The sequence below is a fragment of the Tauraco erythrolophus genome, chromosome 2 (genome assembly GCF_009769465.1).
Source record: "Tauraco erythrolophus isolate bTauEry1 chromosome 2, bTauEry1.pri, whole genome shotgun sequence".
Classification (NCBI taxonomy): domain Eukaryota; kingdom Metazoa; phylum Chordata; class Aves; order Musophagiformes; family Musophagidae; genus Tauraco; species Tauraco erythrolophus.
Window position 1 is genome coordinate 46310539 of NC_141466.1, and position 26828 is coordinate 46337366.

Sequence of the window (26828 nt, forward strand, 5' to 3'; positions counted from 1 at the left end):
CTTGGAACAAACCCCAAAAGCAAACAAACAAAAACTGCAGTTTTGGTTTATGAAATGTAGTCTATGTTTATATGCAGAGAAAATTCTGGGCTGGAATCAGCTGTCCTGTCAACACTTAGCGCCTTCATTTAGCAAAAAATTTACATTCACTCATCTTTCATTTCCATGTTAGTCCAAACCAGTCGAATGTCGAGAGGAAACTGGTGGCATATATTAAAACTGCAAGCATACTTTGAAAAGTTTTTGTGACCAGAGTGTAGCAAGGCATCGGGATCCCATCAGTGAGATCTATGAGTCCATTGTGCTGTAAGCAGGGACTAAAGTGGTGTAAAAGGAATTACAGACACTGATTTTTATCCTAGAGAATTAGCTATGTAGCTAAAACAGAGCTCTTTTTAGCAGCTAGTTGAGAGGGTCACAAGCTATTTGTAAACAATTTCAGGACATGATCATGTGCTCAAGTGCATAAATCAAGTACATCAGCCAGAGAAGCCGCACAGGTAGATGGGCATCCTTCCCAGAACGGGCTCCTGAGCAATAATCAGATGCATCCATAAAGGCCAACAGGATTCTGAAACTGTTTCATCTTGACTGTTTTGTCGGAATATGCTACTTACGTCTTAAAAAACATCTTTTGGATAAAATTGGCCTTTTGACTCAGAATGCCTTTGTAAACTAACATTTAAAGGACACAGTCCACAAAAAACTACGCTGTCTTCCTCCTTCTAGTTTGAGCCAATTTCCCTGGTATGGAAGCAGGATGTACTTCAAGTTCTCATGTCTTCACTGGTAATAAAGGATAAAATTAGTGCCAGGCTCAACAATCTGTCTTTATTAAATAAAAATAGTCATTTGCATTCTCATCCTGAATATATAAAAGTTCCTTTCTTTCTTGTCTGTATCGATGTATCAAATGAATATGGGGATTATTATGAGTTTCACAGATGTAATGCAGACAAACTAAGAGCAGTAGTATATTAGATGGAGAAGAATATGACTTGCAGAAAGCAATGGCCTGGTAGCACCTTCTTTGACCTAGTGTTCAAAGTGAGATGATGCCAGGTAGGTGGTTTCTGCCATCTCTAGTAACATAAGTAATACTGAAAACATGATAAATGAAGGGAAATATTCTCAGGATTTGTTCTGAGAATATTTCTGAGACTGGGAGTTGACATGCTTAGAAAAAACTCCATATGCATTAGCCTGCACGTTATAAAATTTCTACGTGCAGTCACTGCAGTATTAGTAAGTGAAACCTGTATGCAACTGGGGATTGTATTGTGCTCCTGTAGGCAGGACACCCAATTCCAATATAAATTGAAGATTTCAACAGTATCAAAGGTACTGAGAGGACTTGCTTCTCATTAGGTATAATAAACACATAAATGCCAATAAAGAGAGGCTGAACAGTATTAGATATGTAAATAGATACAAGAAGAAAGTCTCAAAAGCAAAGTCAAATCTGTAGAAGATTATCAGTTTTTGCTTTTACATTTTGGAAATGTGAACAAATGGTCTGACAATGAGACTTTCAGTGGAATTTACATGTTCAGGACTGCTAACTGAACTTCTCAGAAATCAGGACTCTGGCTTCCAAAATCATGCTAAAAACAAAATTATGGTTTTTATTTATTTGCTGCCTTCTGTTGCCATTTCGCAGAGTAACATTTTCATGCTTCTGTAACCATGAGGAAAGGAATTGTCTTCTTTTCTTAACCTAATTAGTTCAAAATCCAGGATGTAACAGACCAAAACAGATGAGTAACATAAGCGCTGGCAACTCTGGTATGCCCCAAAACAAGGTAACATTTGGGTTTTTACCCCAAAACTGTTGAGAAAATTTGTAACATCTGCAGTTCAGCTTTCAAATATAACCTAAAGTACTCATGCACAGAACATATTACAAGATCTTATGCTTTATTATGCTTATGGATCAGAGATACATTCTTACCTAAAGATGCGAAGGGGGACATACCAAGATTTTTGGAAAACTCGAAGCCTATATTGAGTATTACCTTTCAAAATTTGACTGTCATTCACTTATGAACATTAAACTAAAGTTTTAATCATAAAGCATTAAATAGACTAGAAAGTAGAGAATACCTGACTATTCCAGCTCAGAGACATTGTTAAAAGTGGACTGTAACAGCTGAAACTGGAGCAGAATATAAACAGAATAAGGATTTAGTAATCATTTATTCCTCTAGTTTTGTTGTCTTGCCTGTATCTTTTCTTTCTGGTGGGCTTGGCAGATGTCTCACATAACAGGGGATGTCCTGTATTACACAGTCAAGTCTTGTGTCTCATATGAAAAGCATATGGGATATTCTTTTCCACATATTTTCATGGAAACCAGGCTGTTTTTCAGATGCCTAGTAAACTGGAAAAATCACACAGTGCATACATGGATAAAATCTGCATGTATAGCAGATGCAGTACAAACTACAGTGTATTTGATGTCCATGTGCAGAGCTGTTACATAGTCCCAGACTGACCTGAATTTCACCATTTAGTATTTAGGACTTTCAACCCTACTTTTAGTAAAAGAAAATTAACTAGGGAAAAAAAAAAAGACAAGATAAGAAACCTGTCTGTTACTTCTAATCCTGAGTACCTTCATTTCTGTTTGTCTTCTATCCATTTAAATTACTTCATTAACCCAGCTGTAACATGGGACAATACTCACTAAACCATTTGCTACTTCATTTTTTGGAAACAGATATCTCATTCTGGCGTGGAAGAGCCAGCAAAGAGATGCAATTTGATGAATGAGCATTTAATGAATTTACGAACATTGAGAAATCAATGAGAGAGAACCAAGTTTCACTTACTGTAAAGGCTGATTCTCATTTGGACCAGCTATGAAAGCCAAAATTTTAACTGGTGGTGACACCTCTTGAAAATACTTCCAATTGTTTAACTAGTCCAGTGAATGTATGGCGAAAAATCTGTATCTTTAAAAAAAATCCGCACTGTGTAAAGTTAATGCAAATAGCAACTGGTTGAGGATTCACAACTTCTAGTTTACTTTTAAAATATACTTGTATTTCAAATAAAGACAGTTCTTGGCCACTGTTCATGTCATTAACAGCTTTAGAAGCCTTGGGCCATCCTATGTGAGTCAACACAGGGTATCTGCAAATTATAATAATGGCGAACAGACCCACATTTTGTTTACTTCAGCAGCTTCTGACCATGTGCACACTAGACACATCAGAAAAAGGTTCTGACTGATATCAGAAAAGCCTTCTAAATGAGAAGCCCATAATTTGCCCTTAAAGCATGTTTTTTTGTTCAGTCCTCCAGGCTATCAGTTTATTGAAATCACTACCTTAAAAGTACATGTTATTTTTCTTTATTGGGTGTACTGCAGTCTAAAATTGTGGGCCAGCAGAGTTAGGTAAGATGTCGGTGGGTGCAGATTTTCCTCCACTCTATTACAGAACCATTGAGGTAAAATATATGAATAAAAAGGAGCCCACTTCATATAGAACAAATGTTCCAAAATAGAGGTTTTAAAAGTCAGAAAATAATCTGTCTCAAATTAATAAAAACCAAGAGAAGTCTGATTTTGATATAAACTTTGTGGCTTGTTATGTTGATGATGTCTATGAAGTACAGCCTCACTCTGATGTTTTTAGTAACAGGACTAACTATATTCTTTTGCATGTCACTGGTAGAATCAATAATATGAAATGAAGTTGTTGCATTACTGCAATGAAATCTAAAACCATAGTAATTTCCAACATTAAAACCACTGCTGCATTAGATTGAAATAATTGTCTTTAGCAGTCTGCAGGCATTAATATTAGCTTGTGGCTAACAGTTTTAATTTCGTGGCTGTGAGAAAGTGCAAGAATTATTTCAAATACATTAATTATATTTTTATCATCTGAAGAGGGATACTTTTTCTATAAGCACTTTTCACATGGAGGTCCAACATAAACGTTTTTCTTTCTTACAGCAAAAGGATGAAGTTTAATGAGAGAAATTAAGAGATGAAAAAGCTTATTAGGTCACTTATTCTTACTGCTGCCAGTACAGGATTTTCCTTTACATATTTCAGTGTTTTGCCAATCTATATTAAATTGCTCATGCAACAGGGATTCCACGACTTCTCATGAGAGGCTTCTCTACAGCCTCATAGATCTTAGCCTCAGAAAATATTTCTTTATACTTGGTATGAAATTAAAACAAAGTTTAAGCCATGACTCCTAACTGTTTCCCTGCTTGCTGTAGTCCTGCCTGGAATACTTCACAGTTGGCTGAAAGCTCAGTCCGTTGCTAGCTCATCCTTCCTCGCCATGGGCTGCAGTGGAGCTCCAGAACAGGCACTGCGTAAACATTTCAACTGGCACTTACCAAAGGTATAGTGCTCTTAACCTTGAAAAATGTGCCTACAGTGTAAAAGAATTAGCTTTTCCAGGGTGAATAATCTATTTAGACCAAATTTCTCAGTGGAGTGGTTTTTAACCAATTCACAGTCCAAGTGAATCCATTACTGAAAGAGATGAGAGTCAAAACAATAAAGTTGGGATATAATAGTCTGGAAATTGTAATAAAACAAAAAAAAATACTGATAATATACTAATAACAGCACTTTAAGTTGAGACAGTGGGACACATCTGAAATCTGGAATAACCATCACTTCCTTCAGTAAGTCCAACTAGAACTATTAGCAAACGAGAAGAAATCAGGTGCTTTTATCCTCAGTTCTTGTTATCTGCTGTAGAAAACTAGTTTGGAAAACACTCCAGTCCTTCCCATGAAGTCTACAGCAACAAGATTTTTGAAATAAGCATGAAGCCAGCATTTGTCCTGTCTAGTGAACTTTATGACAGTCATTTCATCTGTCTTCAAACACTTTCATCTGAGCTTCTTACTCAAGATTTCCCTTCTGATCAACAGACTGAAATCTCTGACTCTGCCAGGAAGCTTTGGGTGACCTGATGTTTGTGTTTAATCAAAGAAGGCCAACATGGCATCCTACTCAATAATACAATCTTCACTGATAGAAGAGGAAAATATTCTAAACTGGTAGAGTTAGGAGATGTTCTTCTAATTGTTGTGGAATCATCTAGTATTTTACCTTTAATGTATCCATTTTTGTTCTTAAAAATGATACTTGAGTGGGTGAACAGGCAAAGGAAGGCAGAAATTAGTAGAAAAACATCAGCTGATCAATAATTTGTTGAATTAGATATACAGTTATTTATGTTTAAGAAAAATGCTGTTCATTTGACATTGCTATTAATAACATCTCACAGGCTACAGTTGAAGCAGCAATGGATAATATATCATTTAACACTAAAGGTGAAGCCTTATTGGTTATTTAAAATAGAATTTGATCACAAATTTGACTGAAGATATTGACTTAAAAATCAAGTGACAACATACAACTACGAGCAAGACTTTTTATAATCCAATTTAAACTGAAGCTAGTAGGCTAAGATTGAACAATTTGATAGGATTTGTAAATATGATTCATAGAATCATAGAATCATAGAATGGTTTGGTTTGGAAGGGACCTTAAAGATCATCAAGTTCTAGCTCCACTGCCATGGGCAGGGACACCTTTCACTAGACCAGGTTGCTCAAAGCCCCATCTAACACTTCCAGGGATCGGGCAGCCACAACTTCTCTAGGCAACCTGTTCCAGAACCTGACCTCCCTCTCAGTGAAGAATTTCTTCCTTATATCTAATCTAAATCTCCCCTCTTTCAGTTTAAATCCATTGCCCCTTGTCCTATCACTATACACCCTTGTAAAAAGTCCCTCTTCAGCTTTCTTGTAGGCTCCCTTTAGGTACTGGAAGGCTGCTAGAAGGTCTCACCAGAGCCTTCTCTTCTCCAGGCTGAACAGCCCCAACTCTCTCAGCCTGTCTTCATAGGAGAGGTGCTCCAGCCCTCGGATCATCTTCGTGGCCCTCCTCTGGACCCACTCCAACAGATCCATGTTCTTCTTATGTTGGGGACCACAGAGCTAAACGCAGTATTCCAGGTGGGGTCTTAGGAGAGCAGAGTAGAGAGGCAGAATCACCTCTCTCGACCTGATGGCCATGCTTCTTTTGAGTCAGTTTGGCTTTGGCTAGCCTGAAGGGGGATCCACATTCAAACAATACGGACATCACCGATGACAGTCTCTGAATTTCACTTACATTTACTTCTAGCAGGACAAAATAAAGATTTTAAAAAAATTTAATTTTCTTCAGTGTACTGAAACTACTCAGTAATAATTCAGATCTAGATAAAGTAAAAGAGTAGTAAGAGGACTTTCTAATCGGTTTGTGTTGGGATGAAAATACACCATTTTAATGATAAGATACTCGTAAGAGATTTGATCTTCTGTACACATTCCACTGGAAATGGAGGATTATCTTTCCAGAAAATGATGTATTTGGAGAGATAAAGGACAGATTGTTATTCAGCCAGTGAGGTACTTAATATTTACACAGCAATAGGGATTTTGCTAGATGGCCATATGTAGGCAAGGAGTCCAAGAGCAAAATAGCTCTACTTTTGGTGTCAGTGTGCAGGTAATCTTTCTCCTGCCCCGTCACAGGTTCTGATGCCTCACTAACCAGGGAAAAAAATAGTTGAGTTCCTTCCTTTGCTTGTACGGCAGAAAGACAAACGATAAAATGAATCCCCCGTTTTTGTGGCAGGATCAGCAAGAGAGTGGGCACTGTTTTTGAGAACTGTTACTGAACTATGTTTATTAGTATTGAAGAAAGCAAAGATTTATCTTTATGGAGTGCAAAAATAGTTTGCAGTTGCTCTGTCCTCTTCAAATTACACATCCATAATACAGTTCAACAAATATGAATATATGAAAATATGCTGCAAATATTTTTCTTGCACTCTCCATAAAAAGGTTAGCATATGCACTGTCTTTTTTTCTTGAGGGAAACAGATGTCAGGAACTAGGTACCTTACTGTTGCCATAAATGTCCTCTCTCTCTCTGAAAGCTTTGTTTATTCCTCTTACACAGTTTCTCACTTCCTCTTCATTCTCTCTTTGACATCAGTTTATCTTTGAATTCAGATTCTTAACTTCAACACGCTCTTCGGAAGTATGACATGCTGTTATTATCAAATAAGTGTGCTATTACCAGATGAGAGAACCTTCCGCTAACCTGAATGACTGCTTACAAGAGGAAGGGTTTAAATCACGGGGACTGAGGTTATTTGGAAGGCTAGATTACTGTCAACTGCTTAGACAGTTTTAAAATACTTTCCTTTAAACAAACAGTATATGCATTTTTCTTTCAGATGTCAGTAAGGCAGATTTCTCATTTTCCAAAAGCCGCCTGGATTCTTTCACAGTCTGCTGCCTTTTCACATCAACATAATACAACATTCACTTCACACAACAAAAGTCAAAACCTTACATAAAGATTTTAGGTTTAAATTGTCCAAATGCACAAAACTAATTAAAAAGACATTTTTCAAAGAACATATAAACGGCATGTGAGCATATAGGGTAAGAATATCTGTTATTTTTTCCACATATAATTCAATAATGAAGAGTAAATATGCATGTGCTATGGAAACAATTTTTAAAAACAGGTTTTAAAGCACTTAGAGCTAGCTGCTACACATCAGCAAGCAAGTTATTTCATTTAGTTTCAAACCAATGGTAACCTGTTTAGACAAGTGCTCTATTATGTTTTGCCTAGTATGGGAGATAGACAGGGCACAGCACTTAACACTGCCAAATATATTCAGCAGTCCAATTGTAAGATCCTTAGCATTAGCTGTAATTTCCATGTTAATTTTGAACTCATGCTATTTGAGTTTAAGAATCAATTACACTTGTTACCAGCTAAAGTTTGCTATCATCACGTAACTGAAGAGAATGAGCACAGCCTTTGGGCACTATAGCCAACGGATATGAAAATGTTAAGGAGGAAGGACGTATAGCAACTATTCTTCATAATACTGGGACTGACTTCCTACTTCTGTATGTGGATGATTCATCTTTCGAAGATTAAAATAACATTCAATATTAAAAAATGCTCGTGGTGAAAGAAACTACCATCTGTCCTACAAATAGGAACTTCATTAATGCATTGTGAGAATCTTCTTAGGTATCTGAATGCATTATTCATATAGATGACAGTTTTATAGATACTTGTGTATTCTACTTCAGATATCCCTTGAAAATTTGGATTAATACAGGAAATCACTATAAAAGTAATGAAATAGTAAAAACTAAGAAACATTTTATATTAAAGAAGGTTTTGGAATGTCGAAGTGATAACGACAGGAATTTCAAAAAACATTCATACATGTTATCGTTGTTGCTCAAGACATGGGTAGCCTGGGAAGAATACAGAGCGATTGTCCGAACAACCAGAGATCAGGTTAGGAAAGCTAAAGCCCTGATAGAGTTAAACCTGGCCAGGGACATCAAGGGCAACAAGAAAACTTCTGTAGATATGTCAGCGATAAAAAGAGATCTAGGGAAAATGTAGGCCCTCTCCAGAAGGAAACGGGGGACCTCGCTACCCGGGATGTGGAGAAGGCTGAGGTACTCAATGACTTTTTTGCCTCAGTCTTCACTGGCAAGAGCTCCAGCTGCACAGCCCAAGACACAGAAGGCAAAGGTAGGGACTGTGAGAATGTAGAACCGCCCACTGTAGGAGAAGATCAGGTTCGAGACCATCTAAAGAACTTGAAGGTGGAGAAATCCATGGGACCTGATGAGGTGCATCTGCGGGTCCTGAGGGAGCTGGCAGATGAAGTTGCTAAACCACTATCCATCATATTTCAGAAGTAGTGGCAATCTGGTGAAGTTCTCAGTTACTGGAAAAGGGGCAAAATAGCCCCCATCTTTAAAAAGGGGAAAAAAGAAGACCCAGGGAACTACAGGTCAGTCAGTCTCACCTCTGTGCCCGGCAAGATCATGGAGCAGATCCTCCTGGCGACTATGCTAAGGCATATAGAAAACAAGGAGGTGATTGGTGACAGCCAACATGGCTTCACTAAGGGCAAATCCTGCCTGACTAATTTGGTGGCCTTCTATGATGAGGTTACAGCATTGATGGATAGGGGGTGAGCAACTGACATTGTCTACCTGGACTTATCCAAAGCATTTGATACTGTCCCACACGACATCCTTGTCTCTAAACTGGAAAGACATGGTTTTGATGGGTGGACCACTCGGTGGATAAGGAATTGGCTGGATGGTCACACTCAAAGAGTTGTGGTCAACGGTTCAACGTCCAAGTGGAGGCCAGTGACGAGTGGTGTTCATCAGGGGTCAGTACTGGGGCCAGAGCTATTTAATGTCTTTGTTGGTGACATGGACAGTGGGATTGAGTGCACCCTCAGCAAGTTTGCAGATGGAACCAAGTTGTGTGGTGGTGTGGACACGCTGGGGCGAAGGGATGCCATCCAGAGGGACCTTGACAGGCTGGAGAGGTGGGCCTGTGAGAACCTCATGAAGTTCAACAAGGCCAAGTGCAAGGTCCTGCACATGGGTCGGGGCAATCCCAAGCACAAGTACAGGCTGGGCAGAGAATGGATTGAGAGCAGTCCTGAGGAAAAGGACTTGGGAGCGCTGGTGGATGAGAAGCTCAGCGTGAGCCAGCAATGTGCACTGGCAGCCCAGAAAGCCAACCATGTCCTGGGCTGCATCCAAAGAAGCGTGGCCAGCAGGTCAAGGGAGGTGATTCTGACCCTCTACTCTGCTCTCGTGAGACCCCACCTGGAATACTGTGTTCAGCTCTGGAGTCCCCAACACAAGAATGATATAGAGCTGCTGGAGTGGGTCCAGAGGAGGGCCACGAAGATGATCCGAGGGCTGGAACACATCTGCTATGAAGACAGGCTGAGAGAGTTGGGACTGTTCAGCCTGGAGAAGAGAAGGCTCCAGGGTGATCTTATAGCAGCCTTTCAGTACTTAAAGGGGGCCTACAAGAAAGCTGAAGAGGGACTTTTTACAAGGGTGTGTAGTGATAGGACAAGGGGCAATGGATTTAAACTGAAAGAGGGGAGATTTAGATTAGATATAAGGGAGAAATTTTTCACTCTGAGGGTGGTGAGGCACTGGAACAGGTTGCTTTGGGCAACATGGTGTAGTGGAGGGTTTCCCTGCCCATGGCAGAGGGTTTGGAACTAGATGATCTTTAAGGTCCCTTCCAACTCTAACCGTTCTATGATTCTATGATTCTACGATATCACAAAGTCCCAATCTAAATTAACATGACTGATTATATTTTAGGTACAGAGGCATCTACAACATGCTAAGCATATACATATATACAGATATAAATATGTATCAATATAAATTTTTAATTTCATGTTAATATAATTTCAGTCAAAAAGCCTTAAGCAGATGCTATATAACAAAAGTGTGATATCAAAATAAGTTTGTAAGTGGAAAATGTGGTCATGTTAAATGTCAGGTTAACTGAGAAAAAACATCCCAAGTATAACCAAGACAGTCCAAGAAAGCCAATCCAGTCAGTGCCTGCAAAGTAAGCAATGAAGCTGACATTTTTGGTGGAAGAGGTGCTGAATTTAGAGCTTCCAAACAATTCTTAAGAAAATAAAGTTCAATGCAATTTACTAAGAAAGGCAGAACTAATTAAATAAGCTTCATAAGCAAGTCACATTTCAAATGGTATGGAGAAGCCTGACAGAATATGTTACAAAATTAAATGTGTTGATGATGAGAATCAGCATAGGAATTTTAGAGACGTTAACGAAAGCATCAAAAAAGAGAGAGAATAAAATATGAAAGAAGCAAAGGGATATAAACATAACTTTCAGATTATAGATGAAACACAGTGAAGGATGGTGGCGGTATCAACCGAGGAAGAGAGAAGGGGGCTAGCACGCAAGCATTTCCAAGGGAAGACACAAAGTCTAGTTTTGGCCACATTACGCTTCCACTAATGGCGTGACATCTAGGAAAAATACCATGTACTGAAATGATGGATTGGATGTTCCAAGGCAAGATGGGAACAAACAATCTGAGTCACCAAGACAGAGTGATAGGTGAAATTTTCAGTGGATCAGATTATTGACCTCTTGCCCCTTCAGCAAAAGTACAATATGAGAGTTACTGGGTAAATGCCCTCCCTTGAAAGGAAGGGCACTCAAAGGAGATGTGAGGGAATGCCAGAGACAGAACATAAAAAATGGCTATGAATTTACCAGATGTTCTGAGTGATTAGAAATAACTAGCAGCTGAGAAAGTGAGGGGAATCCTCAGATTTTGTTAAAGAAGTCGTGAGAGACCGGTGGAGAAGTGCTGACCAAATGAAAAGGATAATAGGCAAATGGTGGGGAAAGGAGGACCGCTTGGTAAGATATTACCACTAAATTTAGAAATACTAAAGAACTGAACTATGGGTCTTGAAGAAAATAATTTGTTTTGGCTTATCAGAAAGCATAATAATCTGGCACTCCTCTCTTTCAAAGAGAGTGCAAGATCTCAAAACAGATAAGATTTTCAGCAGACTAAAAATCTAGTAGGGTCCAAGATCCTGTTCCCTGTTTTTAAGCTACGAGTTCATAAGTCTTGCCCTTGTTGACATTTGTTCCTGAGAAACATGCTAAAATACTACCAGTGAAAGAAAATATTTTGAAGCTAGCTAAATGGGACTAACATAAACTAATATTAAAGTACCAGGAACCAAAGGTGGAGACTGAATATTGAGTGTCAAAATGTGAGGAATCTAAATACCAAGAATATATAAAATACTTCATTAATTTATTCCAAGTTTCAGATAATTTCTCATCTCAGATTTGATCTTGAAGTTCCGTATTCTCACCCTACAGCATTTTCATTTATATATGTAGATCAAATATCCCTGTAAGAATGCAGCACCCAAACCTACTTGTTTACATTGTTCTGGCTTTATTTCGCACATATTTCATTACATATTTTTCCCTTGCTATAACAAGAAAACTGCTGAAATGAGAACATGCTTATCTACTAAATCAACATCTTGAAAGTTTTAGGTGGCAAAGTCTGCAGATAGCAGACAAAAGCCAAGTCAACGTTTTCTTACATTACCTCAAACATTTTATGCTTCCTTTTCTATCAGAGATCTCACAACATCTCTGTTATTTGCCTGTCAAACAGAAGCTGTGCAGCTGTAAGTAAAATGATAATTGGAAAGATAATGTTAGTGGTATTCAGGCATCTCTCTCAAAGCAGCTTAGTCATATGCTGTATGGAATAAACCCAGGATTGGCTGAGTAAGGGAATTTACTGTTTCCCAGGAAAGGAAATTGCCTGCAACACATCTGGCAAAACGTTCTAAATGTTTAGTTTTGACAAAATACACATTTCAGCTCTTCTTATAAGGTGAGTTCCGTAAAGTGGGTATCTTCTTTCTAAAAAGGGAAAGATCTAATTTGTACTTTAAATATACCAAGCCAATATTTGCTATTTTATATCAAATACCATATACAGTCAGCTATAAAGCAAACAGGAAACCACCGGCTAAGCAGCTATATTTCAGTTTGCAGAATAAATGTAGCACTCCATATCTACAGCAGAAATAAAAGATGAAGAGAACAATGAAGTTGAAAAAAAATGCTGGGAGGAAGCCACTGGTCTGAATTACAACTTTTTACTCAATTTCATACTGGCATATATAACAACCCATGCCAAATTATTTACATTCCTTCCTACTTCAACATGTCTAACAATGAGATTTTCCTTCTCATAACTGATGGGAGACAGATCTTCTCTGTCATTCAGGTTTTCTGGAATAAGCCCTGCCCTGCAAGCAGACTTGTTATTCTGCCTCCAAGGCTCAGTAAAAAGCCTGTATTCAGGCATCTTCCTTCCTTCTCCTCAGTTTTCAAGGACAAAAATGTATTTAACTTGCCTTACTTTTCACACCAGTTTTCTAAATTTAGCTGTTACTACTTTCTTTCCCCCTGAACTCTGACTGGCTTTGACTCCCTGGGGAGGCAGAGGAGACCACTTCCTCCTCCACAGCTGGGAAAGCTGCTCCCAGAGAGATAGAAAGGGTGAAGGATCGCAATCAAATGCTCCAAAAGATGCACCAAATACGGCACTGTCCTGCAGTGAAGGGTTAAAGGGATGTATATTTATTTTGTTGGCAAGGTGAATGCTCACTAACTTCCCTGGGCAGTGGGAAAGAGCACTTCATTAAAGCAATGTGGGTCCATTGGACCCTGATAGGGAAATGCTAAAATCCTCCCTCAGTTATGTGTGTGTGTGCGCGTAAGTGCGTGTGTTGGAGGTCATTTTCAAGTTATTGCCCCTACGGTCTGGAAATATCAAGGAAAAGTTGGGGAAAACATTACTGTGGTGAACCTCAGGGTGTTATTCCAAGAGCTAGCTGGAAAGCACAGCAGACACAGCAGCTAACTGGTGGTGCCTGCTGTGCTGGTAAGGGTCTTCCAGTAGGTACTTATTGTCACTTCTCAGAAAAATACCTTCACTTTCCATACCTTTTCCCTGAACTGCTGACATGTGCCACAGCAACCGGCCATTCACTCATGCATTCAAAAAAAAAACCCCCCAAAAATCCCCCCAAAACCCAGGAAAAAACCCAAACCCAGCCAAAAAAAAAAAAAAAAAGTCAAACCGTAAAAGGTGGACTCGTTTCTCTTTCCAGTATTCCTACAACCACAGTTCTCCCTAGTGGAGGCCCAAGATACAGCAAGCCCTGTGAGGCAGTCTTCAAGTTCAGTTTTGTTCCTGGCCCCATTACTGCTCAAGGGCCTCCCGGGGTCATGGATCGGCCTTTCCTAAAGGAAAACAGACTCCAGTTCAAACCTTCAGAGACACTCTGGTCTCTCCTCAAAAACCCAGCAAAACTGAGCTGCCAGATTATGCTGGTGATCTGACTCACCAGAGTGGCATACAGATGGCAAGCTTCATAGCAATCCAAAAACTGTCGGTTTAATCAAGCCTCTCATGGAAGTCCTGTCTAATGAATTCTCAGCATCCACTAAATCTTGTCTTTTGTATGTGTAGAGTCCCTTGAGTACATCAAATAATTAAAAAGAAAACTTCTAAAAGTTTACACTGGTCAGTCTCATCTTGCCCTTCAATGTCTAAACAAGGGATTAAAAAAATGTATGAAAATAATGATAAAAATTAAGATTAGCTTTCAGTTCCTCTACATTTAGGAGAGAGATACTTTCAGGGCTGTAGCATTCTTATTCTCAGCACTACTCTATTGAGGGGTCTATATTCTTTGCGCTAGCTGTGAGAGGAAAAGAAAGCAGGGAGCAGACCAGTTTAAGGACAAGTCACAATAGGAATTTCTCATTTAACTGAGAAAATTAACAGAAACTAAATGAAAGAAAACATTGAATTTGAATGTCTGATTAGACACTGAGAAATGTATCACACAGTCTCATGTTATAAATCTAATCCTACACGCTGTCCTCATTGCATAACAGTAGGTTTCTCAATTACCTTGCAAAAGACTGCGATTAACATGGACTCAATCATTCTTTCAAAGACTTCGATATATTGAAAAGCAGATATCACTATGGAGAAAGCTTTAGAAACTTCATTAACAATGCAAGTAGCTGTCACCACATTAATTTGCCTTGCTATCGCAATACAAATTTGAAGGGATGAAGAATGCATAATTTACATGCCAAACCTTCCAAATATATACATTTTGTAGAAAATTATCTTGACTGTATCCCAAGTTCTAAACATATTCCTCCATTTCCTCTAGCTGGAAGGATGAACAATGGCAGATGAACACTGCACAGGAAGAAAATCTGACAAATTGGTTCCATAGGTCACAGTCCAAGTATAATTTGAGCCTTTCTGGAAGTCTCCAGAATTGAATTCTAGAGATTTTCCTTTCCAGAGGTAAGTATGTATTATGTAAGGAAATCCCAACAGCTTCCAACAATGTAAGGCATGCATTTTTATCTGCTACAACTATTTTTGACAATCTTTGAACTCAACTTCCATGATTTAAAAAGTAAAAGCCACATTTATACACTATATGAAATACAGCAAGTTGTGTAAGAAAGTCTGTCCGAAGAGATGCCAAGGCACGCTGAGATTTTCCTCCTATAAGAGAAACTTTGGCCTGTAATTCATGTTAGTTTGACTAGCATGACATTCCCTTTGTTTATTTTAATTAAGAAAAATCTATAGCTTCCAGATCCAGACCTAGCAAAACTCTCGGGCAGTTTGTCTTTAGGAGTCAGTATCCTACCGTGCTGGTTTCAAGAAGACATTTTCTAAACCAGATAAGTAAACTTTTCCAAAATTGCAGTGGAATCAACTCTTTCCCAGGGTTTGGTTAAGTTGGTTAGTAATTTTCTGCTTTTTCAAGATCACTGATTATTGCAGAGAACACGAGAGTGGGAAGTAGGAGGAAACTCCGTTTTACATATACATTCAAATACTGTATTAGATTTTTCCCTCACCTCTGATGGGTATTTCCCACTTCCAATGGCATGGAATTGGGCTAGGGAGAGCTGACAGGGCAACTGCTCTTCAGCCATGCTGTTTCCTAAGGCATGCCTTGCTGCCACTGCCTCGGCAGAGTTATTCTCTCTCCCAGTCCCAGCTGACTCGTGAATTCTAACTCCTTAATATTAGCACTTCCAAAGTTAGCCATTTAATACAGACAAAAAGCATTTTAAAAAAAAACCCAAACCAACAAACCAGCAGCTTGAAACCGCTTAACTCTAGAAAGACATGCCTAAAAATAAGTATTCATCTCAGAGATTCAGTAAAATACAAAGCCTGTGTTCGAGTGTAAACTTTTAATTAAAATCCCTCTCTTTTTCTCTTTGCAAGGACGTGCCCAAGCCTGCTTTTGTGTGCTCAGGACAGTGTCTTTCTCTGTAATTACGCAATGCATTAAACGCAAACGAAATTACATCTTGGTGCAGAATATTTTTTAAAAAATATAACAAAATCTTTAAGAAAAACAAACAAGCCCAGCAACGTGTGGTGGGTTTTTTTTGTTTGGTTTGTTGTTTTGTTTTTTTTTTTTTTTCGTCCCCCGAGACAGTGTTTCGGAATGATTACCACCACCAATAATTTACAAGCATAGTTGGAGGCGATCGGAACTGATTGCTCTGTCTAGGAAATTCTTAATTAGAGCCGTGCTGCAGGAATTCGCAGGGGTCCTGTTGCTGCCGGCTCCTCCCCGGGGTTTCCTCTCGCTCCGCGCCGCTCCGCACCGCTCCGCGCCCGGGCGGCCGCGCTCCCTCCAGCCGGCTTTGCAAATGCCGTCCCCCCCCACCCCTCCCACCGCTCCCACCCCCCGCAGGAAGGCGCTGGCGAAGCCGGGAGGGAGGAGCAGCTCCGCTCCACATGTCTGCATGCTCCGATCAACTTATCATATAAGGGAAGGGAAGTGATTGATTCGGCTACCGAGGCCGTAAAATCTTGAGGCGGGCGAGGAGGAGAAAAACCTCCCGGTCCGTGCGGCGAGCGGGGCCGGATCCCGCGGCTCCGAGGGGACTGCGGTTCGCTTCTCCCCGTCTGACAGCTCAGGGCACGGCGGCGGGGGGGAAGAAGACGGCACGGCCCCCGGTCGGCGACCCGGCGAGCGGGGAAGCGCAGGCGGCGGCGCGGCGGCCCATGGCAGCGGAGCGCTCCGCGGCCGCGCAGGTTAACTAGCCCCGGGCTCCCGCGGGCTTCAGGCGCTCTAGGTTTGCTGGGTTACCGCAGGAATTAAGATGCAGCTGACTGTTTGCTACTTTTTGGGCTGCAGTATTTTCTTAGCTTCAGGATACAACTCCTTTAGTAAGAGCATGGAGGCGATAGGCAAGAAGCAGTACCAGGTTCAGCACGGGGCGTGCAGCTACACCTTCCTTTTGCCCGAGACGGACAACTGCCGGTCTTCTACTTCCTTCGTGTCCAACGCAGTGCAAAGGGATGCACCTTTAGATTATGACGATTCAGTTCAAAGACTGCAGCTACTTGAAAACATCATGGAAAACAACACCCAGTGGCTAATGAAGGTAGGATAATATCGTTTCTGTTAGAAAAAAATCTTGCTCGCAATGTTCGTTGCCTATTTCATTGTGGTTTTTTTCTTCTAACGGTTTCTAAATTCACAAAATGCATCATCTAAACTACGTTTCTGAATCACCTTTCCATCAAAAAGTTGTTTTGAAGTCTGAGAACGTAATTCAACTGACTAGAAAGGAACAGAGAACCGCATTGCTGTGCAGAGCTCGTGCTTTAAAGTTGGTCATTACATTTGAGTTGCTTGGACAAATAGCAATTACTCAGGCAGGCAGGCTGCGAGGATGTCTGAAATTTCTGACATGAAAGAACCAACTACTAACTTATGATTAACTGACTAAAGAATATAGACTGCACCTTGATCCGAGGCATGTTTGCACAATGTTACTTGAAACATGATTTCAAAACTTGCAGGCAGAAATTAGCATATTAAGACCCACTGATAAAGAATTGTAATTCTAAGCAAGGACTGCCAGTTTGACTTGCAGTGAAATTAGCCTAGTGAAGTGATAGAATTTCAAGAAAGTTCATTAGCAGATGTCCTTCGCATCCTGTAACGTTTCCACTCAAACATGCACCATTCAAGGGAAAAATAGTCTGGAAAAGGTGTTGCAGATGCCACATAGCTTCCTTTAATGCAACTCCATTGTAACTAAGGGAAAACGGCATGTTTATTGCCAAAGTGGCAACATTTGTAAAATTATACCTGAAACCACAGCAAAACATTTATACTCTATAAATTCTTAGTATTACTGAGAATAAGCCTGATCACTAGTCCTCATTTTAATACAAACTCACTTGATTCTAAATGCTATACAGTTCAATAGATTCTGGTTTAATAAACCCTTATTTCACTGGCACCTGAAGTAGTGTGATAATATAGTTTAGTTGCATAGTAAATTTGTGAGTGCTTAAGTCCCATACCAAGATGCCTAGCTTCTAAGCAATAAATATTTTGAGGACTGAACTGAGCAGTTGACATAATATCTCTATGTAAGTGTTCAAGTGATGTCATAAGGGATTTTTTTTCATAAAGAAGTATTTGTTGCGAATAGAGAGAATTCACAATTCTCGACAATGAGCAGCCAATTCTTTCTCCTAAGTTTACATGATTATAAAATAATTTTGCACTAGGGTTCAATTCTCTGATCAGTTACAAAGTTACAGAACTGGCAGGATATAATCAAAGGAACCTGCTAGAGAATTTGTGTGTGTAAGAAATAGAAGTTACACTTCAAAGCAGAAAGCATAGTGTTGCCATCTACCTGAAAATGAACCCTGAATCTTAAATCCAAAATGCATACACTTGAGGGCTGCAGTATGGGCCTCTAAATCTGTCTCTATGGGTTTAGGATGCTTAATTTAGACACCCAAATAATGTCAGTTCAGTAGCTTTTGGTTTTTTTTTTAATCTCACAGGCAAACATACCTCCCTCCACATACTTACCTTCCTACTTATTAATTTACAATGCTCACTATTGTAATGTTAAGACCAACATTAACAGATGTGCAATGCGGGATGAAAACCACACAAAGTAAAGCAGTCTAATCTACCCAGCTGCTAAGCAATTTCCTAACATAAATAGAAAATCACACACGGGACGCCAGTGCTAAATGCCACTTAAGCAGGCAAACACAGTCTCGTAAGTGGCATCAGGTAAACAGAAATCAGTAAGCAAATTCCGGCATCCTTATTTAGTAAAAACTATGCTTTTTCCTCTCAGTCCCTGGGAAATCAGTTACAAGAGGAATAGGATAAGTATATCTAAGCCATTCTTTGGGGGATCAAAAGGCAGATTTTCTAAGATAGAGAAGAGTTTCTTTTATTTGAGAAAGATTCCCAAATAATATGCTTTAGAATAGCCTGATTTTTTTCCCCTATCTGTTCCCCAGCTAAACATCCTGTAAAATAACTGCTGTTTGCCTTTTTCACTATTTTAACACCTGCTCTTTATGTCATCTGTTTTGTTCACAAAGAGACTCCAACAAAAGTGGCTTTTCCTCAGCTTTGCTTTCCTAGAGACACCTGGTCTGCAAGTGAAGATGAAAAGCAAACAATAACCTTTAAAGTTGCTTACAGAGTTTACTTGCTGTTTTTTTAAGGTCACTAATACACATTCCTAGGTTTACATTCCAATTTACGAAAATACAATGCTAGATTAATCAAGGCATAGCAAAAAACGTTTGTTCACTTAGTCTTTATACCATATTGAAAGTGTAATATAAGATTGATTAAAAAAACCCTGACATTAACTTCTCGACAATTGCACAAAAAGCTACTTTAGGTCTTGCTTTTTTAAAAAAGTTTTTTTTTCTCATTTAAGAGGCAGCACCTGTTCTATTTTGAAGTTGCATTAAAATGTATATATATTAAAAGCTTTTAGTGTGAATTAACCTGTAAATGTTGTTCCTGAAGTATTGCACATCCCCAAACATTTTTACACTCCTCCCCCCCTCCTGCCTTTAATCCGTCAACTAAAGGAAACATTCTGTTTCTGAATGAACGCGAGGCTGCATGAATGGGACAGCATGGGAAGTGTGCGCTTCATCTGGTTAACGGACAAACACAATGGGAAGAAAATGGGTTACGTAGGTCCAGGTTCTTTTCTGATCTGCTCCCGCGTAGGGAGCAGAAGACTTTGTTCTACAATTGCTACAAATTGCTGCTTCGTGAAAACACATTTTTTTGGTCTGAATTGTATCAATGCCTTATGCCACTAATGTACATACCTTACATAAAACTGGAATGTCTTTTCAAAAGTAGATTACGTTTAAGCGTGCAGATGACATATTAGAACAAACCACTATTCCACCTAATCCAGTGTTCAGTAGTAAGCCAGTAAGCGATGCTGTAGAGTAAAGGCCAAACCCCTGGATCAGCTGACTTTTCCTACCTTGGACTCAATTTCTATATTGAAGTGTAAGATTTTTTTTTTTGTTTAATGCATGTATGGGCAGGGAGAACAAACCTCTTGATAATAAGAATTTCAATTAATTTTAGAGGATAGCAAATTGGTATACAGCTGAGATACAATACTGGAAATTTTAAATGTATATATGTAAGTTGGCTATTATAGTTTAGGGTTTTTTTTAATACAAACCCAACATCAATATTTAAGATATTCCTGGAAGACAGACAATTCCTCTAAGTTCCACAATTAAAAAAATCTCTATTCGAATTAATGGCAGCTTTACCATTTGCATCATGGCATTTCTATCCAAGGAACTGCATTTTTTTTGAGTATTAAGACAGTCAAATAACTGAATGCTAACTTGAATTTACTTCTTAGTGTGTAAACTAGATCTTATGACTCAGGAGATATGACTGTTCAAAACAAATACTTTCTTAGTCTTTCTTATTATAAACATTTGAAAATGGTGTATGATCAAATTGATTATAGCATATGGAATACAGGTAATTTATTTGTAGTGTATCAGCAGATCAAAAGACTGGAAACTAAAAGTCTGTGCCAGGAGTCAACATTTAAGCCTAAGACCAGAACTTCTTCCTGAACCATCTCAGCAGACTGGGAGTGAGACATTTTGCTGATAGAGATGCAGTATCTCTGGATACTCTGAACTGAGATTCGTTTTCCCTTTTCATATTATTCTGGAAGCTAAAAACCCTTTGTCAACTTGAAATGTTTTTCTTCTCTAAGCACAACAGATTCAGATGTTTTAAAATGTATGGGAATAAACGCTTGTAATTTTTGATGAGTAATTACCAATTAAAAGTTTTAAGTATTGTCATACTTGTACTGAACTTCGTATCTCAAATACAAAAAGATACTCTGACATGTCATCATCCAAAAATATCTGCACACAATGGACAAGGACAAATATATTTTACAGTGTTGGATTTTGAAGTACGCAAGAGATGATTCTGACTCTGAATCAAGAGCTGCATTCCTTTCTTAAGTAATGCATCTGTTTTCACTTATGTGAAAAGTGCTTGTTTCTGTCTATCAACTATGTATTTGTGAAGCAAATAGTAGTGGCAGGACCCAAAAGAAAATGCTTTTTTTACTTTCAGATTAGTACATGTTATTGGATAAAGTTTCCATGCTACTTTAAATAATCTGACTATGCAGTTTATTGTTATACCTCCTGTAGGTAAATTTCCATGAAACGATTTGAGATTAAACTTTTGCATGTGTTTCCCCATGTTTCACAAATAGAAAGACTGTTTCCCCATCATTTCACAAATACCAAATTGGTGATACAGGTATGAAATTGGACAAAATCAACAAAGAGGAGTAGAGCTTTTCTTGTACAACTCTACAAGACAAAATTGAAGTTAAGAGCTCACCATCTCCAAGATGCTATCAGTAAAAAATGTGATAAACAGAGGCTCGTTTTACTGAACCAGTCTCTTGCTAGCATTCAAGATATATTTTTATGCTCTTTGTCTGTTATTAATATGATCATAAACTTATCATCTTTGACTGATCCAAAAAGCAAATTGAGAGACTTTCTCCATTAATTATTGACATCAAGTGCTTTATTTTTCCTCTTTTTTCTCTTTCTTCAAGTGCACATATAGGAAACGAGCCTGGAGATGCTTAAGTTGACAGTTTCCAGTCCTTTTTGTTTGCATACCCACTTAACTTACAAAACTTAACAGCATAACCTTCAGAATATCTTAGAAACTTTCGCAGAGACTGAGGTTCAGAATAGTGTTTTCTTTTACAGACAATTATCTTGTTAGTTCTCCTTTTTTGTTGTTAATTATGAACAAATTCAACATCATGCATCTCCCCATAATTCATCAAGAGAAACAATTGATATAATTTGCTTGATTCCTAATCAGAAGAAAAAAAAGCGATCACACATGTATTGCTTAGAACAGAATTTTGCCCAGAAGACAGATACCCATTTCTAACCTTCAAAACATGACATCTAGTATCTTCAGTGACTGTATTATACTGTTGTTTTCATACTACAGTATTTGTGTTTTTGAAAATATACCACATTATACATTATTTGATTTATGATACTTCTTACAGTAAACCAAGACAGCTGAGTAACCCACTATTTATTTAACAACCTTTTACATACTTTAGTGCAAGAACCTCCTGCTGCATCTGTTATTTCATGGGATTTTACATAGCTTTGGTTGAAAGCCAGGATGGGGACAGAGTAAGACTGTCTTCCTCCAACATTACTGTTATTATAGGGCTAGGCATGCAAAATGCTGCCAACTGATGTAGAAGACATTGTCTCAGACCTTAGATTAGGGTCTACAACAGAGAGGTGCCACTCTCGAATCGTCCTCTGGAGCTCAGCAAACCCAGAGCTTCATCTGATGACTCAGTCTATCTTAATAAGCTCCCTAGAGTAAGTTCAGTCTGTCTCTTCAGCTTGCCAGAGAGAGAAATAGAGGAATGGAAAACTTAAAAGAAATTCCCCTTGAAGAGACAGATTTATTAGTATTGCTGAAGAAGTTGCAAAAGCTAGCATGCTGCATGGCTCTCATCCTGGCATACTACTTTGGCACTAAAGTTTGCAAGCCTCAGAAGCAAGAAACAATAGGTAGAAAGTAGAAACATGGACTAGGCTGCAAATATGATACAAATATACAGATAAACATTATGCTTCCCACTTGTTAAAAAAGCTTAAGTACAAGAGTCAAACCGGGACTCGTGAGCTTTCCAAAGTGTTTTGTGTCTCCCCGTTCCCACATCCTGACAGGGTCATGGAGTCACAGAATGGTTTGGATTGGAAGGAACCTTCAAAGATCATCTATTCCAGCTCCCCTGCCGTGAGCAAGAACATCTTCCACTAGATCAGGTTGTGCAAAGCCCTGTCCAGCCTGACCTTGAACACTTCCAATGCTGGGGCATCCACAACTTAACTGGGTAAACTGTTCCAGCATCTCACCACCCCTATTTTACAAAATGTCTTCCTGAAACAGAAGATGCAAGCTGTACTTTCGAGAAAAAGGGTTCTGGTGTCTAGTTAGCAATAAGATGCTGATGGGAGCCTTAAGGATAGCCGTGTAGACTTCAGAAGGGAAGATGGAAGAAGATGGCTTTTGAATAAAAAAATGTCATGTATGTACTAATATATGAAACAAGGATGCCACACATAGAAAATATGTTGGCAGTTCACATGCACCCTAGGAAATCTCTCTCTGGTAATAACAGCTAAACCACTGAGAAAATAATTTGTCAGTGACCATAAATACCAATATAACCTTCAAGAAAAGGAGAGTTTCTATGACACTCAATAAGAAGTTTCAGAAATAAGCATAGACAAACTTATCTGCCATTTTATTCTTTGAATTTCTCAGTTTAACCAAATATAAATTACAGGTGAAAAAAATAATAGGGATATCAGATAATCTCAGAGGCCTAAGTATCTGGAAAAAAAAAAAAAGATATGGCACAGTAATTTAATGCTGAGAAATGCTGTAGAGATATGGCACATTCCACAGTGGAACAAATTAAGCCAAATAACCTCACATACACAAAAAAAGTGAAAAAAGTGTTTTACAAATGGAAAAATTGTGATCATTTCATTTCCTTTAACAGACATATCTCTAGGAAATGGGGCACAGGAAAAAAGAATTGTATTTATTCTCTAATGAGAATAAATGAAATACTGTTTGGTGAACTTAAAGTCTGTTCAAAGTAAACTAAGCTCATAGGAAATGTTAAAGAATTCTCAAAACTACAAAATCCAGATCCACGTTTTGTATAAAAAAAAATCCTACACCTAAATAGTTCTGCAAACACTCACTGTGTCAGTTTTCAAGCTGCCTAGGAAAATACATTACTACTCCTTAACTGCCTTTTTCTTAATGCTTACTACATTCCAAATAATTACTGAAAATCCTATTTGTTTTTATCTGTTTGTGGAACAGGTTAACCCTAAAATTAAATGTTGTTTACAAAGCTCAGCAAATCTATCCTGCAATTTGTACGATTAGGAGATATCTGTCTGTTTTCATTCCAACTTCCAGCACATTATGACTTAGTCTGGACAAAGAGAGGGGAGCTACAGGAACTTTTCCACTGTCTTTATCCTGCCCATATGAAGATTTATCAGTTTATCTAATAATCTTCCAGGAGACCACTAAGGTCATTAAAAGGTCTTAGGGGTAAAAAGAGAAGGCTGATAGAACATGCAACCTTCTCTCCGTTAACTTCTCTCTCTGTTAGTAAAAGTATGGATGGAAATCTAGCATTCTTCACAGAGTTACATTATTCACAGAAGCTGTAAGGAGTGAAACATTTCCCTCCCTAGATGAGGGAATACTTCAGAATTCTTAGATGACAGCAACTTTCTTTCCAATTCAGCTGTTCTAGAGATTACTGTTAAACTCAAGTGGCATACAGTGTCCTAACTTTGCTCAAACTTCCTTTAATACTGTAGAGAAAAAAAAATATCTTTTCAGTTTTGTTTTTATATTCAAGTCTCAGAGCTTAAAAAAAAAAAGGAAACTATATAGGGTTCTTTACCCTCTGGGGAACAACATATCAACTTTCTATCCTTGATTTTGGTCAGGGGTTAAAATCAGTGTGTTGGGGTAACACAGCTGAGAGCATAAAAGACTATTTTATTGAATAGCTAGCTGTGACATCTTATTATTTAAGTTTCCAGAAGCGGAAAAAAAAAGCTTTGGTTGATACATTACAGCTCCTTCAATGTTAGCAACTGAAATTCTTTAAGAGGCATTCAATTTTTGGACTCTGTAGTACCCTTTTGTAATGTAATTATCAATAAATTGAAAATAGCCACATGCATTTCAAAAGTTGTGCTAAAGCATACATGAGGACCAGAGTAATTCAGTATAAAGTCAAAACTAGCATATTAGAGCATTCTGGTGTGGTACAGCATCACCAGTAACACAACTGTCATCATTTGAGCTACTTCAGAAGTAATGTTTTAGTATGCTTTTTGAATAAAGTGTTTGTCAAAACCACATGAAAACACACTAGGCAAATGTTTGATCTTTAATTATCACTCCACTTAATAGAACTTTTGACAGAGAGAAAAGCTAAAAGTTCTCATCTTTAGAGAAAGAAAAATTGTCTCCATCTAAAAATGATAGAATCTTCTTGAAATCTCTACGATAAAAATGATTGTGCAGTGTATTAATCCCCGTCCAAACAACAGCTTTGCAGATCTGTTCGTTGTCACACTGCAAGTATTACGAGTCATTCACCTCGTGTAGTCACGGTATGAGCTTCATCGCTACGCTTGCTTTTGGGGTCAGGCCTGCACCTGATGTGTGTGATGCTGGAAGGAAAAAGCCTCTTTTGTTCCATTCTGTCAGGGTGTGGGAATTGGGAGACACCCAGCTCAGTGGAAAGGACATTTCCTGGGCAATAGCCATAGCCCTTACCCCATCAGCAGCTCCCCTACATATGATATGACGTCAGTGTATCGAAGGGCTGTCTTTCATCATATGACCTGATGTATAGTCCTTACATTGAGGTATTTGAGTAAGCTGAGGGGTTTAATTTTGATAGCTGGCACCTAAAAATCACTTTATCTTCCTCCAAAGAACTGGTAGAGAATATAGTAAAACACCATGTGCTTCCTTTCGTCTGTTCCTTTGAACTATAACATGTTCTGTACAACTGCTTCTGTACAACAATTTTCTCCCCAATTTCCATTTGCAAGGTAGTAGTTCAAACCTCCTATTTTGAAGAGAAATACAAACCAATCCCTTAAGCAGAATGTGCCAATTTGTGAAGAAGCAGTAGCCTCATTTTTCCACAGTATCAGCTGTCAACTGACAATCTCAGCTGTGCAAAAAGTCAACATTTAAACATCAAAAAAGCTGTACATCAAGACTCAAATATATGTAGCAAGGGAAAACACACTTGCCATACTTTCCTATTGCATTAACAGATATCCTGTCCATTGAGATAGTTCAATATTCCAGAAAATTCCCTGGTGAAGACTTAATGAAACAATTTCCATGTTTTTGCTTTTCTTTTCAGAAAGCTTTTCTATAAACAGGGTAATTCAGCTACTCAACAGGAACATCAACTTCCAGTTTCTTAATACAACTTTAAAAAAATGGATAAAGTAGGCTAAAGACAGCTTAAGTGAATGAGTAAAACTGGACAAAATCTTGTATTTTTCTGCTACTAAGAAATTGACTTAAATAAAACTAAACTTCCTTGCGTGAGGTCTGAACTTTGACCATATTAACTATCCCTGTGTTTTTCACTTATGTCAAACTTCTTTCCTGATGCCAGATTTTCTGTCAGATATAATGATTGCCTATAAAGTAATAGTAAATTAAAAAAACCCTGTTGTAACTGCTACTGGAGCCTTACTGGAAATGTTTTCTGAAAACTACTCTGACATGATGAAACAAAGTTCAAATAACTAGAAGGTAAAGCCCAAGAGGAATAACCTAACCCTTAGAAAGAGTATAAACTGGAACAAATATAAACAATCTGACCCTGTTGAAATCTTACCACATACAAGCAAGTATTCTGACAACTGCTTTTTACCAGCTACGGAAGAAAGTTAAAAATATAGTTAGTAATACCCTGATTTTTTCCCCTGACACATAAGTTTATTTGACTTGCATCTAGAGAAAACTTATCCATGTCTTGAGTTCAGCTGCTTTGTTATGGTAAGCTTTATTATTTTAAAAAGGCTCTGAGGACAGCATACAAAAATCTAGCTCCACTCTAGGCAAGCAGAAAAATTCCCACTGACTTTTTAGTGAAACTGAGGTTTCATCTGATATATCTAAAAACTCATTTGACTCAGAAAGTGAAACTTTAAAAAAAAAACGTATTTGAAGTTGATAATGGAGTAAACCAGTAAATCAGACATGTGCTTTAAGGCTTACTTCATGTAGACTACCTCTAACTAGTAAGGATGCTATTGGAATAGAA

General features: G+C 38.4%; 2 protein-coding genes across 2 annotated transcripts in view; one reads left to right on the plus strand and one right to left on the minus strand.

Moving 5' to 3' along the window:
• The window catches only part of MCPH1 (microcephalin 1), a 135349-nt gene that overhangs the window by 22379 nt on the left and 86142 nt on the right, over positions 1-26828 (minus strand). The window lies entirely within an intron of this gene.
• Positions 16668-26828, plus strand: part of ANGPT2 (angiopoietin 2) — a 47548-nt gene continuing 37387 nt past the window's right edge. Inside the window, 1 exon segment of the mRNA XM_086608336.1 lies at positions 16668-16952. Within this exon segment, the coding sequence (XP_086464462.1) occupies positions 16668-16952 (285 nt within the window).